The sequence below is a fragment of the Alternaria triticimaculans genome, assembly GCF_023758025.1.
Source record: "Alternaria triticimaculans strain BMP 0046 chromosome Unknown scaffold_5, whole genome shotgun sequence".
In the NCBI taxonomy this organism is placed as follows: Eukaryota; Fungi; Ascomycota; class Dothideomycetes; order Pleosporales; family Pleosporaceae; genus Alternaria; species Alternaria triticimaculans.
In genome coordinates this window covers 473243-488864 of record NW_026055962.1, presented here as the reverse complement: position 1 = coordinate 488864, position 15622 = coordinate 473243, and the positions used below count along the sequence as shown (strand labels likewise).

General features: G+C 54.1%; 4 protein-coding genes across 4 annotated transcripts; 1 reads left to right on the top strand and 3 right to left on the bottom strand.

Annotated features, from left to right (window-relative positions):
- Positions 1-28: 28 nt before the first annotated feature.
- J4E78_004483 (uncharacterized protein) lies at positions 29-1306 on the bottom strand (the record flags this gene model as incomplete). Its single annotated transcript, XM_049365112.1, has 1 exon — positions 29-1306. One exon carries the CDS (start codon positions 1304-1306, stop codon positions 29-31), a length of 1278 nt encoding a protein of 425 aa, XP_049222913.1.
- Positions 1307-2941: 1635 nt separating this feature from the next.
- On the top strand, positions 2942-7080 carry J4E78_004482 (uncharacterized protein; the record flags this gene model as incomplete). Its single annotated transcript, XM_049365111.1, has 3 exons — positions 2942-3323; positions 3375-3532; positions 3577-7080. The coding sequence occupies 3 exons, from the start codon at positions 2942-2944 to the stop codon at positions 7078-7080; spliced, it is 4044 nt and encodes a 1347-aa protein (XP_049222912.1).
- Positions 7081-9213: 2133 nt separating this feature from the next.
- Positions 9214-10254, bottom strand: J4E78_004481 (uncharacterized protein; the record flags this gene model as incomplete). The annotated part of the gene is made up of 3 exons (XM_049365110.1): positions 9214-9557; positions 9606-9727; positions 10019-10254. The coding sequence occupies 3 exons, from the start codon at positions 10252-10254 to the stop codon at positions 9214-9216; spliced, it is 702 nt and encodes a 233-aa protein (XP_049222911.1).
- A 2806-nt stretch (positions 10255-13060) lies between these two features.
- On the bottom strand, positions 13061-14059 carry J4E78_004480 (uncharacterized protein; the record flags this gene model as incomplete). The annotated part of the gene is made up of 1 exon (XM_049365109.1): positions 13061-14059. The coding sequence occupies one exon, from the start codon at positions 14057-14059 to the stop codon at positions 13061-13063; it is 999 nt and encodes a 332-aa protein (XP_049222910.1).
- Positions 14060-15622: the final 1563 nt, after the last annotated feature.

Genomic DNA, 15622 nt, shown 5'->3' with positions numbered 1-15622 from the left:
CTTGGCACTAGGATGGGAATTTAGTGGGCTAGTCGGAGGAGGGTGTTTCGACGGTCTCACCCTTGATCTCAGCATCGCTTCCTGGGGGGTCTTTGGCTTCGACGTCTTGATCGGACTCTGCATCGCCCATGACGGAGTCTGCATCGTCGTCCTGGACAGGCGGTTTGGCAACCATAGATGCCGTGGGTATGATGTCGTATTTGTCGTCTTCAGTGATATCGGAGCCGAATTGAGAACCTGCAGTTTCAGGCACTTCCTTGTATGCTTTGTCGCTGGCTTCCTCTACCATCCCGCCGCATACAAGACATAGTATGTCCACGTCCCACTTGCGTTTGGGTTTCCCGCCGCGCCTCTCTAATATTGTCAGGCGGGCCTTGTTGTCTTGCGCCTTGATTCTTGCATCCAAGGTGGTGGAGGCTTGAACTTGGCTAGGTCGGCCCCGCTTCTTCAATTGCGGTGCTGCGTCTTGGAGCGCTCGCTTCTTGAGACAGTCCGCATGAAGCCACTCTGAACATTGTGGGCATTGTAGAAGAAGCTCGTCCGGATTGCAAGGCTTCTTGTCGATGCAGTACGTTTTCATTTTGCTCAGTTGGCTGTTGGCGCGCTTTGTAATGTCGTAGCTCTGGCGGAAAAATAGCTGATCTGTCTTGAGGTCGAGGCTTTCCGGGTCGTCGTCCCAATACACCACGTCTGCGGACGAATCCACCGACAAAGCGTCAATGATATCCATGTGATTGCTGACTATCAGCTCGCTGTCGCCATGATGCGCTTGTCGTCCACCTGGTATGTCCTCGGGCCGGTATGCCCAGTACACTCTGAGAAAGACATGGGTGGGATCTCCACCGCGAACTTCGAGAATTTTGGCGACCCAATGCTCAATCGTGCCGGGACCTTCTGCAATCTTGTCTTCTTCACTCTTCTTCACAAAGATCATCTGACCTACTTCAAACTCCTCGCCGTTTACAGTAAACCTCCGATAGCGCCGCATAGCCTCCCAGTATAGCGCAGGCGTTATCTTGACGTGTAGCTCGGGTAGCTGCGTCTCGGGATATGGATTTGGCTGCGTGGTCTCCGCGTCCAAGGGCGCGTCAAACTCGCTGACGTTCCCATCATTGACAGCGCCCTGCTTCGATTTTGCTAATTTTGTTGGCTTCTTTTGTTTCCTGACAGTGACTGCTGTGATCTTGAAGCTGAGATCTTTGTCTACCGTCGACCAGTCAATCCTTCGTTTCTTCGCACCGTTGGGTTGAGGCGTTGAGCCATTGGATGTGGGCTTCTCGTCAGCGACTTTGCGCTTACGTGCCATTGTAGCGAGTGAACTTTGGAGGGTGGAGGGTCAAGGTGGGAGGATGGAGGTTTGGCGTTGGTGGTGTGGTGACTGTGATGCGCTGGTGTGTGCTCGGTGCGGGCAGCACTGACTGTCTGACTGTGACGCGGGATATTAAGCGAGGGTACTGTACTGTGAGAGCTGAACGTTGGAGAAGTGGGCGAGTTGGGTTGGTATGCGGAATGCAGTATCAAACTGAACTTGACATGCTATAGCTCGACGCGTCTGGCACCGAGTGGAGCAGGCGATCTGTCGCGCCCGCGTTGTCAGCTGCCATCACGCTACCGCGCCGTGAGAACGCTAGGCCCAAAACATCATATCACGTGAACCTCTATCGTCTCCGTCACGACATCCTCGCCAAGCGCATTGGCAAGGCGAGACGTTAATCATGAATACAAGGACTGTCTCGACGGATACTCGCGAGCCATTCTGGCAGCTTCCCCTCATCTGCCATGCGGACTGCCGGCTCAAAACGAATTATTGAATAATACCAAAGTAGACAGTCTCAGCCTTGATTTACACAACGCCACGATGGGCGATCACGTTCGTCACTCAATCGATGATGCATGCCAACATCAACCTTTGGCACCGTTGTCTGACATGGCATTGTGGTACAACATACGACGCGACGCGCCGGTTACTCGGAGTGCTCGGCTAGGATGGCATGCAGGTAAGATCTGTATGCCTGGTCAGCGCATCTGACAAACCTCTGTTAAGGGAAGAACAGCTGGGTACCCCAGATTCCGTGGGCCGCGTTCCGGCCGCTATTGCCAACACATGGATTTGGCAGAAACGGCCAAGATGCACTGCCACAGCATCATCGTTACCCAGAACAGGAGAAGTCCGTGCCGAGTGACCGAAGACAGGTGGGCGGCCGCCAATTTAGTCTAGTACGGGGCCTCTAGATGCGCTGGGAATACGACCAAGGGCCAATGAATAAGCGTGCAGTGGCCATTGAGGTCTCCGGGAGGATTGTGGATATGGAACACGCGGCCATGCGTTGATGTCGATGAAGGAGCGCGCTGCCGTCTGCGCGGATATGGAAGAAGTCGCAATGGAATACGAATCTGTCAGCCGGTAGATGGATCGTCCAGCGCGCGGCGATCTCCAAAGACCAGAACCCTTTCGCAGGTTCGCGTCATAGGCACGCTAATCCCTGCCGCGTGCCCAGAAATTCCTCCACAAGTCTAAGTCCACCACGGACCTCAGATATACGTACTACGCCTACCGCTCTTTCGCTCCTTGTAGTTTCCATGATTGCTGTCCTCCTCCGCCTCTACACACATCTCTAATCCTGTGCTCTCGTCGCTCGTTCCCGAAGAAGCTCTAGTCGCTGCGCCGTAACATTCCGCGAGCCGGTGTACCCGTGGCTTGCACGCCTGGTTCCGTACCGACAACGCGCCCGTAGAGCACCTGCATTGTGCACCGCATAGAGGAGAGACCTTCCACTTGTACTAATACCGCCACTCGTTGCTGCCATGGGTCGTCCAAAGAGAGGTAAATAATGCACCGGCTACAAAACCGCGTCCCTCGCTCCCTTGTCGGCAGTGCCCGTCGTTGCAAGAACATTCACTAATGTTGCGCCCGGTTCGCCCCTTCACAGTTCTGTCGTTTATGTCACAATGGGGTGGTTCCAACCAGAATACCTTGCAAAAGAACCCTCCGTCCGCCGGACCGTCTCCGGGCCCCGCGTCCCCCGCTCCGCCTTCACCCTCGACGAAGCAACCCGTCAGCTCAGCCAACTTTGCACAGTCGGCCACCGCTCTCGACTCGTATAACAGCGAGCGCCCTCCCTCCCGCGCGACCCAACGCGAGCGCAGCGACTCGCGAGCCTCGGTCCGTCCCATGTCCATGATCCAGACATACCAGCCGCCCGTCATGGAAGTAAGCCAGGACACGCTGCCCGAGCTGCAGCGCATCTTCACCTTCCTGAACAGCCACTCGAACAAGCTGTACCAGGAGGGCTACTTCCTCAAGTTCCACGACACCGACACCCGTACGTCAGCCCTGTAGGCCATGCCTGTCTGTGATACTAACGGCAATGCAGGTGGCCGTCCCGCGCCAGATCGGAGATGGCAGGAGTACTTCGTCCAGCTCGTGGGCACCATCCTCTCCCTCTGGGATGCGAGCGCGTTAGACCAGGCTGGGGGTGACGCCGAGGTGTTGCCCACGTTCATCAACCTGACGGACGCTGCGATCCACATGGTATGTCCGCTCACGCCCTCACTATGACCTCACTGACCCCGCAGATCCCCTCCATGACCCTCAAAGACGGAAAGAAGCTCGACAACATCCTCAGCGTGTCCACGGCCGCAAGCAACAAATACCTCTTCCACTTCGATTCCTACCACGCGCTTACGCAATGGACCGCCGGCATCCGCCTCGCCATGTTCGAACACACCACTCTGTCGGAAGCGTACACGGGTGCGCTGATCGCTGGCAAGGGCAAGACGCTGAACAACATCCGCATGATACTGGACCGACAGTGCGCAAAGTACGAGGACTGGGTGCGCGTTCGGTTTGGCGCGGGCACTCCGTGGCGCCGCTGCTGGTGTGTCGTCTCTCCGCCAGATGAGAAGGAATACCTCAAGATGCAGAAGCTGCAGAAGAAGGGCAACGCTTACGAGCGACCGCCGATACTCAAAGGCGACATCAAGTTCTACGATACCAAGAAGGTCACCAAGAAAACCAAGGCCATCGCCACGGTCAAGGACGCATACTCATGCTACGCCATCTACCCGCAGTCGAAGCCGCTCATCGACCAGTCTACATTGGTGAAGATCGAGGGCAAGATCACCATCCACTCTACGCCAGAGAGTACAACAGAAGGATTCGTCTTTGTCATGCCGGAGTCGCGTCCCGCTATTTCAGGATTTGAGATTATGCTCCAGTACCTTTTCCCCGTGTTCGATACATTCTCACTATACGGACGCCCAAAGAAGTTGATTGCGGACGTTCTAGACACCCGCGGTCTGATGTTCGCTATGCCTTCCGACAGGCGCTACGGATACTTGGAGATGTGGGACGTGGTGGGCTTGATCAACACTGAGGGCAGCGACAAGTGGTCAGAGCGCCACTGGAGGAAGCAATTGAAGGACCTCACATCCACACGGATGGTAACTGCGAACCAGGACGCAGAATCCATCTACAGTCGCGCCAGCCGTAGGAATACCGTCAGCCGGGCAGGCTTCACACCTCGTAACCTGCGATTTGAAGACCAAGGCTCCATTCGCTCCAGCCCGTCCACACGCGCGTCCTCCCCTACACGCAAATTCCCAGACTTTGAAGTGCAAGCGCCGCGTCGCGTCGGAACAGCTCCCGCAGCAAACCCATTCGGTACCCCACGCCATCAGCGATCTGTGTCAGAGCAAGTCAACGGACGCAACGAGAACAATCCATCTAGATTCACGCGAGAGGAGACGCCATACGAAGACGAGCGACCGCCGACGCCTCCCCAGCATCGTATACTCAACGGTTCGTCGAACGGGGCGGTCCAGCCTTATGATTCGTCTGCGTCAGATTACGACGAGAGCCCCATCAAGGAGCCACAGAACCTTCCACCGCCGCCTGCAGATCTGTCTGCTCCACCGCAAGGTTATGTCGACCTTCCTCCGACCCAGGAGCACGCTGCCAATCAAAAGCCACCCATTCGTCCCAACATGCCCATGGCTAAGCCAAACCCTGCAGTCGACTCTGCTACACTTCAGCAAATGGCTGACGCTTCACATGGATCCTTTCCAGGGGGCGTAGCTGCCGCTGGCGCAGTCGGGGCTTGGAGAAATCAGGACACCATACAGAGCAGACGCAGTGGTGACTACAACGCGTACGGTGATCAGGGCCAATCGATGTATCTTGGTGTCAACTCAAGGCCGCCTCCAACGAACCAAAACTCTGGGAACCGCCTATCTACCATTCCCGCATCACCATACGTCGAGCATTCCGAGTTCGTCGACTCTCCCACAGGCTACCAGCCGACAGCTCCATCGGTCCCAGAACATAGTGAGTTGCCGCCACAGCCCCCCAGTCACGAGCTCCCTTATCGTCCGCACCCCGAAAGCGGCGGCATACCCCGTAAACCAGTACCAGGTCGGTCTCCCCTAGCCTCGCAAGAGGATGACACCCTTTCGACCAGTAGCTCAAGACTCGACAGTTTACGAGAGGACGTAATCGACCCTGAAGCTCTCGACGCTTTCAACATCACACAGCCCACTCTGAATCGTCAGCCAAGCGGATCAAGCAGTTTCTACGACGATGATGCCATATCGACTTCCACGCCAGACTATGCCAGCATCGCTGAAGAGGAACCTGCGCCTCCTCCACGAAGATTGCCTGAACGACGCACCGATCGACCAAGAAGCGGTGTTCTGACCATGATTGGAGATCCAAACGTAAAGCTTCCCTCAGATGAAGATCCACATGGCTACAAGTCTGTTCTGGACCCAGCACAGGCGCCTGCAGCTGTTCCCAGTATTGACTTTGGTCCGACGTACGCGCTGGACTTTGACGGCAAGCGTCCGGGCACCAGTGGAACCATGACACAGATGCTGCACGATAACAGCGCCTCGCGGTCCAAGGAGAACCTTGCGACTACCCCGAATGAACAGCACCGACTGTCTTATATCTCCGGTGCAGGTTCACCTAATCAACCCATGCATGCGCGCAGTGGTTCGAACTCTCCGCAGATCTCGGATTCACGACAAGTCGCATGGCAGCCTGCTGCAGCCTCACCACAGCAGCCGGACAGGACAAGGCTGGATCCTGAAGACTGGGTGATGCATCGTGCGGCGCATCAGCAGCAGCCTATAATGTATGGACATGGCAGGAGCAAGTCGCATACCCCACCTCCGTTCGGTCGCACGCATTCTGGAGATTGGACTCGTACGCACTCTGGAGATTGGAGTCATATTCAGCGGTCGCCTCAGGGCTCTCCGGGTCCTGCCCGTCCACCCAGCCGCCCTCTAAGCCGCGGTGCTGAGACACTGCTTAATCAACAACCTACTACTTTGTCTGCTCGCGAGCAGGAACAGGTGGCTCGCATGACAAACACTCCTCTTTTGGACCTTTCGCAGAACACCAAGAAAGTGCAAAAGGAGCCTCCGACAGGTCTTACAGGTTACATCGATTATCGCGAGAAGGAGAAGGCGGCTCACAAGGCCAATCGCCAGAGTTTTACACCGACCATGCAAGCTGAGATCGACCGACGCACCTTGCAGACCCAACAGCGCCAAATGATGGAGGTCCAGCAACGCCAGCAGATGATGATGCAACAGCAGATGCAGCAACAATATGCAATGGCTCAGAGCAACTATGCGCCGAGCATGATGGGTACTCCCAGTGTTATGGGTATGGGCACGCCAACCGGCATGGGTGCTCCGAGTGTGATGGGCGCACCGAGCATGATGGGTACTCCGAGTGTCATGGGCATGCCTACCGGGCCTGGTACACCGTCAGGCATCGTCGGAATGGCGTACTCTACACCGAGCCAGATGCACCCCATGTATCAGCAACAGCAGCAGCAGTACTTCCCCCAGCAGGCGCCAACCCCGCAGATGAACGTCCCTGGAGGTTGGGTCTCCCCAGCGCAAACACCGCAGAGCCAGTATTTCCCACAGCCGTCACCGCAAGGCTACGGCAACATGGCGCAGCAACAACAGCAGGCTCCGCCCACGCAGGCTTACGGCGCAAGCTTCGACCAGGCGCAACAGGCAGCAAAGTACGCGCAGCAACAGCATCAGGGCCAGTACCGCCGTTAGATAGATGGGCTGTTCTTTTAGAGAGTGTTGAGGTCATTCGGGATCGATTACAATTGGATTGAAGAGTATGAGACGAGATGCCGATGTTCACTGTATATATTTCACGTCTGCATCTTCTCGTACATAATACTAAGCATTGAGTGTGGGAGCTTTGGATTGGGTTGTAGACTCGCACGGGATAGCATGGAGATGTTAATGGAGTTTATGATCATTGAGAGTGTTCAATTGCTTGATCACTTGTGGTCTTGATGTTCATGTCGGTTTTTCTTCTGCGTTGAAGATCTCAAATCACGCCATCTGTTAATTTTATTCTTCCCAGTCCAGAAACATCGCTACGCTCTCGCTCTGGCTAACGTGGAGCTGTATCTCAGTCTCAGAAAGAGGCACGTTCAACACTCTGCTCAAAAGCTGCGCAAATTTGAACAGCTCATCGCCCTTCCATCTTTGATGCTTGAGAATAGTTTTTCTGTGTTTAATCCGATTGCCTTCGTGGTACAGGAGGTCGATAAGAATGTCTTTTGCTGACTTGCGATAGTCGATTTTGATAGACTGGCCATATTCTGCGACCCCTACAAGAGCGTAGACTTTATCTCGAATGTCCCCACACTCATGGTCGCCATATGCTTCCAACAAATCCGAGAAAGTGACTGACACACGTGGTGTGGATTGACCCCGTATCATAGCAATGTCCATAGCAGGACTGGCGAGGATTTCGTGAAGGTGAGACATGTAAGGCTTATCGTGAAAAAAAGAAGGGTCAATAAGTTCCAAATGTCTGACCGCACTTGCGAGGTCCTCGAGCGATAGCACAAGACTAGATAACGAGACAATCTTTGAGCCACAATGTATCTCCAGGTAGTCCGCAAGCATGACTTCCTGTATAATCCACATCCGGGACCAATATCTTCTGTTACATAGTGCTGTAATGCTGCGCTCCTCTGTTGAGGTTAAGAGCCTCTTGAACCTAGGTACTCTCCGGGTTGGACGAGGCTGGTTACAGTCCTCGTCACTGTCGTCAATCTCGTCACTCTCGTCACTCTCGTCACTCTCGTCGGTATCCAAATTCAGCTGTTTAGTCCAGTCGACCAGGTCTCCGTCCAAAATCTGCACGGCAATGTCGCTATCATCGCCCTCTTTACCGAGCCAGATCAAAACTCTGCCAGCTTCTGAATATATGGAACTCATCAATCGAACTTGGTGATTACGCTCGTCGACCTCCGACTGCTGTATACAGATTGCGTCAATCCAGAAGGGTCCGTAATTTCCATGGAGTAGTTGCTGATGTAGGAAGTCCCATAGATTCTCGCGAATTGGGACACTGACGCCATTGATCTCGATATTGGTGTGCATTACATCGGCACCCCAGGTGTAAGACAAAGCAGTATACGATGGACAGTCTTCTGGGCTGTAGGTCTGGAGGCTGCATCTTGTGATGTCTTCGTCATTGTTGGGCTCGAGGATGAGCAGTCTGATCTCTCTGCGCGTCCGATCGAGGGGGCATGACGCATAGAGGTCGCCCATCGTCCGTGGTTCGCATGCGCTGGGTAAGGCTGATGAGCGTTTCGTGGTACACGACGTGAATCTGTGATGTGAGCGTGCTCTCGTATACGAAAGAGACGACGAGGAAGCTGCAGATATGTTACACAAATGGCTGCCTGAAGCTTCGTAATACCTGGTAGAGCGATAGAGGCTGTGTCGCTGAGCCCATGACGTCGAAGCTGAAGCGCTCAGCTCTGCACACTCTGGCCGTGCTATCACAGCCAATAACACGGGGTCAGAGGCTGTTTGGATGTACAGGTCTGCGCATCGAAGACTATACCATGACGACAGTTATTCTTAAACACAGGTAAACGTTCATTAGAGTTTACACTACGAGTCTAATGTTCCAATTGTCCGATTGATTGGAATGCGTGATGATGTTTGCAAAATGGAGTATGTCACCTTGGATTGATGCAGGATACCTCGGAAGGACAAAGTGCGGGGCATCCCAAGCGAGACAGCTACCCCTCCATGCAGCTTTCACGCCGCTAACCCCATCCTACCTCCGTCTCCACACCACACCCTGCATGAGGCTCGTCATAGTATCCATCGCTCACGATCCTCGGCCAACCTTGTTTCCATTTGGTTCCAAGCCTAACTCCGTCCGACGACATTGCCGTGAACGAGGATCGGTGTCTCGCTGCTGAAGTTCTTTACGTCCTCCATGACCTCCTTGGTGCCCTCACTCTGCAAGGCCTTTCCGACACTCTCCGGGCTGTCAAACTCCATGACGGTGCTGATGGCGTATGGACCATCGGCGTTGAGCTCACTGACGGCGTAGGACTTGAGACCGTGGTCTTTCCAGTTCTTCATGGCGAGCGGCATGTGTGTCTTGAGGTAGTACTCCTTGTCAAAGGTGGAGCCCTCCTTGCGAGGGTAGAGGACGATAGCGTTGGCGCCAGACATGATGAGGTATAGGTGGATGGTATCAAAGAGTTCTGTACGCTGTGAGTCAAAACCAACAGGGACTTGCAAGATGTACTGACTGTTGTAGATGCGATGCGCGGTGCTGAACAGCACTGACGTGGGAATTAGTGTCTTTATAGCTGCGCCCGCGCCTGGGATCGACTCAGTACCCCACTTCAAGATCCTTACATCCGCTTCGGTCCTGCTGTTTTGCACACTCGCCCGAGATTACTCGCAATACCAGTCCGATCGGGCTTAGGATATATAACGTCGACTTTTGTCAGCATGCTGCTATCTTTCGACCACGATCCAGCTCCAGACACACGTTACTGGAGCTTGGCCGGATCTTCCCGAGTGGATATCCTCACATGCGTCGGAAGGGACCTTGAAGATAGATGGCTACTTGCCAAGCTAATCTACTACCAGACACTTAATTCGACATCGTCGCGTCCACCGCCAGCTGTGCCGTAACGTATAACTCCGGTATAATTACGAAGAATCTTCTGGTGTAATGGCCTCGAAGGTCCCCATCTCCCTATTGCCCTGGCGATTGCGCTCGATCAGGCTGTCCTTAATAACCACGACTGTTTGAGCGCCGGGCTCCTCCTCTACAGAAGGGAGTATGGGGACAGGCAGATCGTCTTGCAGGCCAGATGACCTCACGTTTCCCCACACCCTTCCTCCGGTAGGCACCGCAGCCTTCGCCCATATGTACGCTGTTTTGTCCATTCCCCTCAGCCTGAGCCCAACGACTGTGTGCAGCTCTTTTGTAATCTTGGGCTGGACAACAACGCCTGGTCGCCATAGCTGGGTTTTCTGTGGATCCGAAAAATTCCGGATTGCAATACTCGTGCGATGGGCGATTACTGCTTCTTGTATGACGAGACCGGTACCGGAATGTACAAAACGTCGAGGCAGTATGCTGTTAACCACGCGACCTTCTTCTTCGTATGCACAATCCGTCAATCTGAATCGGAGTGCGGGATCCAGCCCAACGATTGCGTCCGGGAACCTCCCGCAGTCGATGGTACACGACGAGCCCGACTCGAAGAAGAGCTGTATTGCGGGAAAGAACGTGTTCAACGTCCAGTAAATAATCTCTGGGAATAGTCAGCTCTGCCATCCTCTCGCACTACGCATTTGGTAGACGCGCTCTCGTTGATCAATTGACTAGCTAAATCGGTTTTGTCCAATGCCGCTGTGTGTTCCAGACTGACAGTCCGCGGTATGAAAGCGCCGTGGTCCGTAGTAGAAACGGTCGTCGCATCCGATCCTCTTTCCTCGTCATCTTGCATCAAGGCCTCGCTGAGATGGTCCCGAGAGCTCCAAAGCCCTGGAAACCCACGGCGCCGTGCTTCTGTGGAGAGGTCTTCTGTTGGGCATTGGTAATAGTCCATGCGGCGGAAGCAGCTCGTGTTACCGAGAGTACATCCGCCGGATAATGGATGCTTGTGTAGTGGTCTTGAATTGCTATGACAAAAATGCAATTGATGTTTGTGGTTGCGATAGAGCTACGCAAAGATGTGCCCAAGAGTAGAGGTGTAGAAGCGCGCTTGCGTGCGCGCTGCGAATATGATGACTCCACTCTTATTGGAAGGAAGGAACTTGAGATGACCCACACTATGGAGAAAGGTCGCCCAAGAATTACCGTGAAAGAGCATCCAACTCCCCAACACCTAACATCGTGGCAATTGGAAGGTAAGTTCATCGGTCTTCGCGATGGTACCAGCAACGTGCGGACAGGCTGTCCATCACCTTTTCAAGCGAACGTCTACACTTTTAGTCCTGTGTGGAACACAAGCTCATATATTGCTTGATTATCTCTCATAAAGAGACGTCACGCAAGGGTCATGACTGCTGAACGTCGCTGCCGCGCACGCGTCTGGTGCTGACCTGCTCAGACCATTCCTAATCAGGAAAGGACGCAAAACACGCAGCCCTGGACCAGTTGACATCAAGTCCTTCAAGGTTCCTCCGCTCCCTGAAATTGTTATCACCTGATATACGCAACTTCTTTCAGCTCCTTATTGCCGTCGCACACGACGACTTCATCATGCAAGCGCCACGGCGCACCTACCCCAGTCTCCATGCCATCCTGCGTCAGCCCTGGCTCGCCTCACTGCACACGCGCATCGCATCGGATGCCTCATCTACACAGAGTACCAGTTTCTGAATGCATTCAAAGCCGTGGAATGTTACACAAGATACTGTCCCGTCAGCTGTGTGTAAGACGGGACGTGCCATGTTGCCCTACCATCATGCTGGAACGCTTATGCGCTTGAGCGTGGGATGAAGGCAAAGTAGCGGTGACTACGCGAGACTGCTGATTATCAAGGCTTGCTCACCGGACCATGTTGTCAGACGTGCAAGTTTCAGCAAGCTTCCTATCACGGTCCATGGGTAGCGATAGTGCTGTCAGCTGCTCAAACCAGTGGCAGACGGAGACGGAGCACGGCGACACCGTTGTCTGCGCATGTATTCGCTACTTTCCGGCAAAAGCAACACGAACGCCACGCGGATAGGGCACGATGCAAAGACACCGATTGGCTTACACGGCTTACAGCAGGCCTTCAGTCGACAACCTCGCTGCTATGAGTGGCTGCCTTTGTCATTGAGTATGTTGCTGGCGATGTAGAACAGAGCCATTCAAAGAGCGGGCTTACGTGTGAGCCTTCACGCGACTGGCCATTTACGCACTTCAATGTTATCGAAATACAACCCATGACGCTTCATGGTCTCCGTCTAGTGAAGCGTCGTTCCACGGCGGAAGTCGGCACTGATGCTTCCTAAAAGTCGCAGAAATCGGACGAACCACAGGGGCGGGATGCGTTCCTATTGAGCAAGGGAGTTCATGAGTCTGCGACACTCCCCGGCTCTTCGGATGTGGCTGAGAATATGTACCGGAAAGTTTGTGTGCCCTCTTTCGTGGGGGGGTTCTACCAGCCGTTCCATGTGCTACACCGGTCAGTGGCTTAAGGGCCATGCAAACACGCTAATCCAATCATGGCAAACATCAAGGCCGAACCCTCGCTGCGACCTGTGTTGCTATTGGATGTGCAGAGAGAGTTCGGAGGAGTGCGCAGGCCAGGATAACAGCACGGACGAGCACCGCATCGTCGTGTGATTACCATGAAGGACGATTTTCGAAAGTATTGAATTCAACATTGCTACAACACTGACAGGTCCGAACAGACTGGAAATACAATTTGAATCAGATATCCGCCCACTGACTGCTATGCGAAGCTAAACGTACGCTTACAGAAATTGAGAAAAAGCCACCAGAAGGCTCGAAGCGCTATACAGCCACTGCTGGTAACGACGTTGGCAGGGGGTACAATTGCTTTTTGCAGCCTCGTAACGACAGATAACGCCCACCATACTGACTGTGAACGAAGCAACGGTCAAATTGAGATAACGCCGCTAGAAATATGCGAAAGTACGCTCAACGCCAAGAGCAATGCGAGAAGATGCTCGGAAGCAATTGTAATGACCTCTTTCGATGGACAGAGATAGACATCGTGTTTGCGTGCGTAACTCAGAGAGAGTTCTCAGTCTTGACGAGCTCGTCAAATGCATCACGCCACCTGCGGACTTCGTCCTTGCCAGGCCTGGGGAGGGGCTTGCGAGCGTATCCTCCGTATCCGAAGTGAGCCATCAGTCCGGCCTTTGTTCCGATGATACCACCCTGAATGGCAGCCCAGTCGCCTCTGGCTACTATAGCCTGGAGCTTGCGGGCTTCTGCGAGCTTGCCAGCTTCAAATAGCTCAACGAGCTTGACGCAAGTCTTGGGTGCGATGTTGGCCATGCCGCCAATGATACCGGAACCGCCTCCGACCAATGTCTGCAGTGTGAAGTCGACGGATCCGCCCATGCACATGAAGCCAGATCCAGGATCAGAGACGGTGACTGCTCGGGTGGCTGCTGCGATGCGGTTCAGCTTTCCTGTGTTGCCACAGGTCAACTTGCAGCCGACAATGTTGGGATGTTGAGCCAGCTCGATAATGATGTCTGAGTTGAGATCCATTCCAGAGACAGCACCAGGGTAGTTGTAGATGAGGATGGGGATGGGCGAAGCAGTGGCGACATCCTGGAAGAATTCCTTTACGGTCTCCTTCGAGAACAGGCCCTGGTAGTATGCTGGTGGAAGCACCAAGGCATAGTCTCCGCCAGCAGAGGCTGCCTCTTCGCAGAGTTCGATGCATTCCCGGGTCGACTGAGCACCACATCCGACGATTACAGGCATGTATCCAAAGCCTGCGTCATCGAGAGCTTTGCGGGTGGTGTTTGTGATAAGGTCGCGTTCCTTGTGGGAGAGATGGACAGCCTCGCCATTGGACCCTTGAGTGGTGATACCGGCAACACCAGCTTTGGCTAGACGAACGGCGTGGCTGGCGGTAGTCTCAACATCAACGTTATCTGAAGTTGGTTCGAAGAACGCTACAGTAGGAACGTAGATGCCAGGAACTAATGACCGCCGGATTCCAACATCAGTAGACTCCATTGAGCTGGTGTCGAAGTCGGTGTATCGGTTCATGGTGTAGACGGATTGGACAGGATGGTGGAAGCCGGAATCTTGAACGAAGCTATTTGCGGGAGAAGGTGCGTCGGTGTGCGGTGACATGATAAGAAGAGTTCGGCTGTGGAGGTCTAGTAGACTTTTATACTAACAAAAGCTTGCAGAGAGAAGCGGGACTTTTGACAAAGAATAAGCGGAACGCAGCAACGACGAACGGAACGAATACGTCAATGGTTGATCGATGTTTGGTAACACCCCGAGGATAGTACAGGTACTTAAATATTTTCAAACGCCGGATACTTGACCTTGCAATGGGAAGTGTGGGGGTCCAGCTGACGGCGTTGTCAGGAGTGCTAGTGACGGCAGGCAAAGCAAGGTGCGTGAAGTGCATCAGAGAGGGATGGGCACTGGGCAGGCATCTTTGGTGACGACCAAAGGGGCGGTGACTCCCGCAGCCTGCTCGAGGTGCTGCTCTGCACGTAGCCGATACCAGGTACAGCTGTTTGCGCTTAGCTGTAGGGGTTGCGCGTGGCCAATAAACGCGGCGAGGATTGCTGATTGAAGCGGCGTTTGCTTTTTTGCTCACGTTGCATCAAGCGAGCAGGGGGTGAGAGGCTGTGAACATCGGATCTTGGCCGGACGTGAAGTGCAAGGGGGGAACGCCTTGTGACGATCTTTTGGAATCCTGGCTGCAAGCTGATAGGGTAATTCTCGCCACAGCTGGCACCATGCGAAGGGTTGGCGGGCTCGAAAGAGCGTTGATGGATACCGTTCGGGGGTGTTAGTGTGGGGGTGGGGGAATCGTGGCCGGCCTATTCGCATCATCTGATTCCGTTCAGCATCCCCGGCCACCCCGTCTTAACCTTCGTGGTCCCAGTCGGTCCAGCCGTCTAGCTCGGCGACCACTCGGACGTGCAGTAGAGCAATGCAAAGGGTAAGAGAAACCAAAGGATTCCAGCGGTGCTGCAAGACGTGGCAGACAGCATGGAGGAGAAGCTTGTCACAAGGCCATGCAATATCCGCACCGAGGCAGTCATCCATATCCGACCGCCGTAGGGCCACCTAAAACGGACCAAAATAGCGAACTTATCAGAGGATGCATCCCATGTCTCATCATTACAGAGCCTGGCCAGGATGACGACGCCGATCGCTCGAGGTATTTCACCCCACGCCCATTACTCTTGGTGGCGGGGTCTGGCCATAGCTCAAACCTTGAGGCTCTTCACCACAACATGTTTCCGCAAGGGCGATTGTGTACGAGTCGTGCTGTGGACACGACATTATCTGGTTCGTATATCCACCAATCCGCACATGGAAGGTGTTTGCACTGCTGTATGTGCAAGCCACGACCAAATTGCACGCGAAAAGCATCAAGCCAATGGCACCATTATGAGCAAAAGCATCGCGGCAATGTGCCGAACGCCGTTTCGGCAACTGCAGCAGGGACGAAAGCCCTCAGCATGTTCTCGCGCATTGCTTTTGTTTCCACGACTTAGGTTCAAACGCGAGCAGGATAATGCTTGAGACGCCTCGCTCAGCGTACCTGATTCTCGGTGGATCTTGTTGTGCCCCCACGCGATG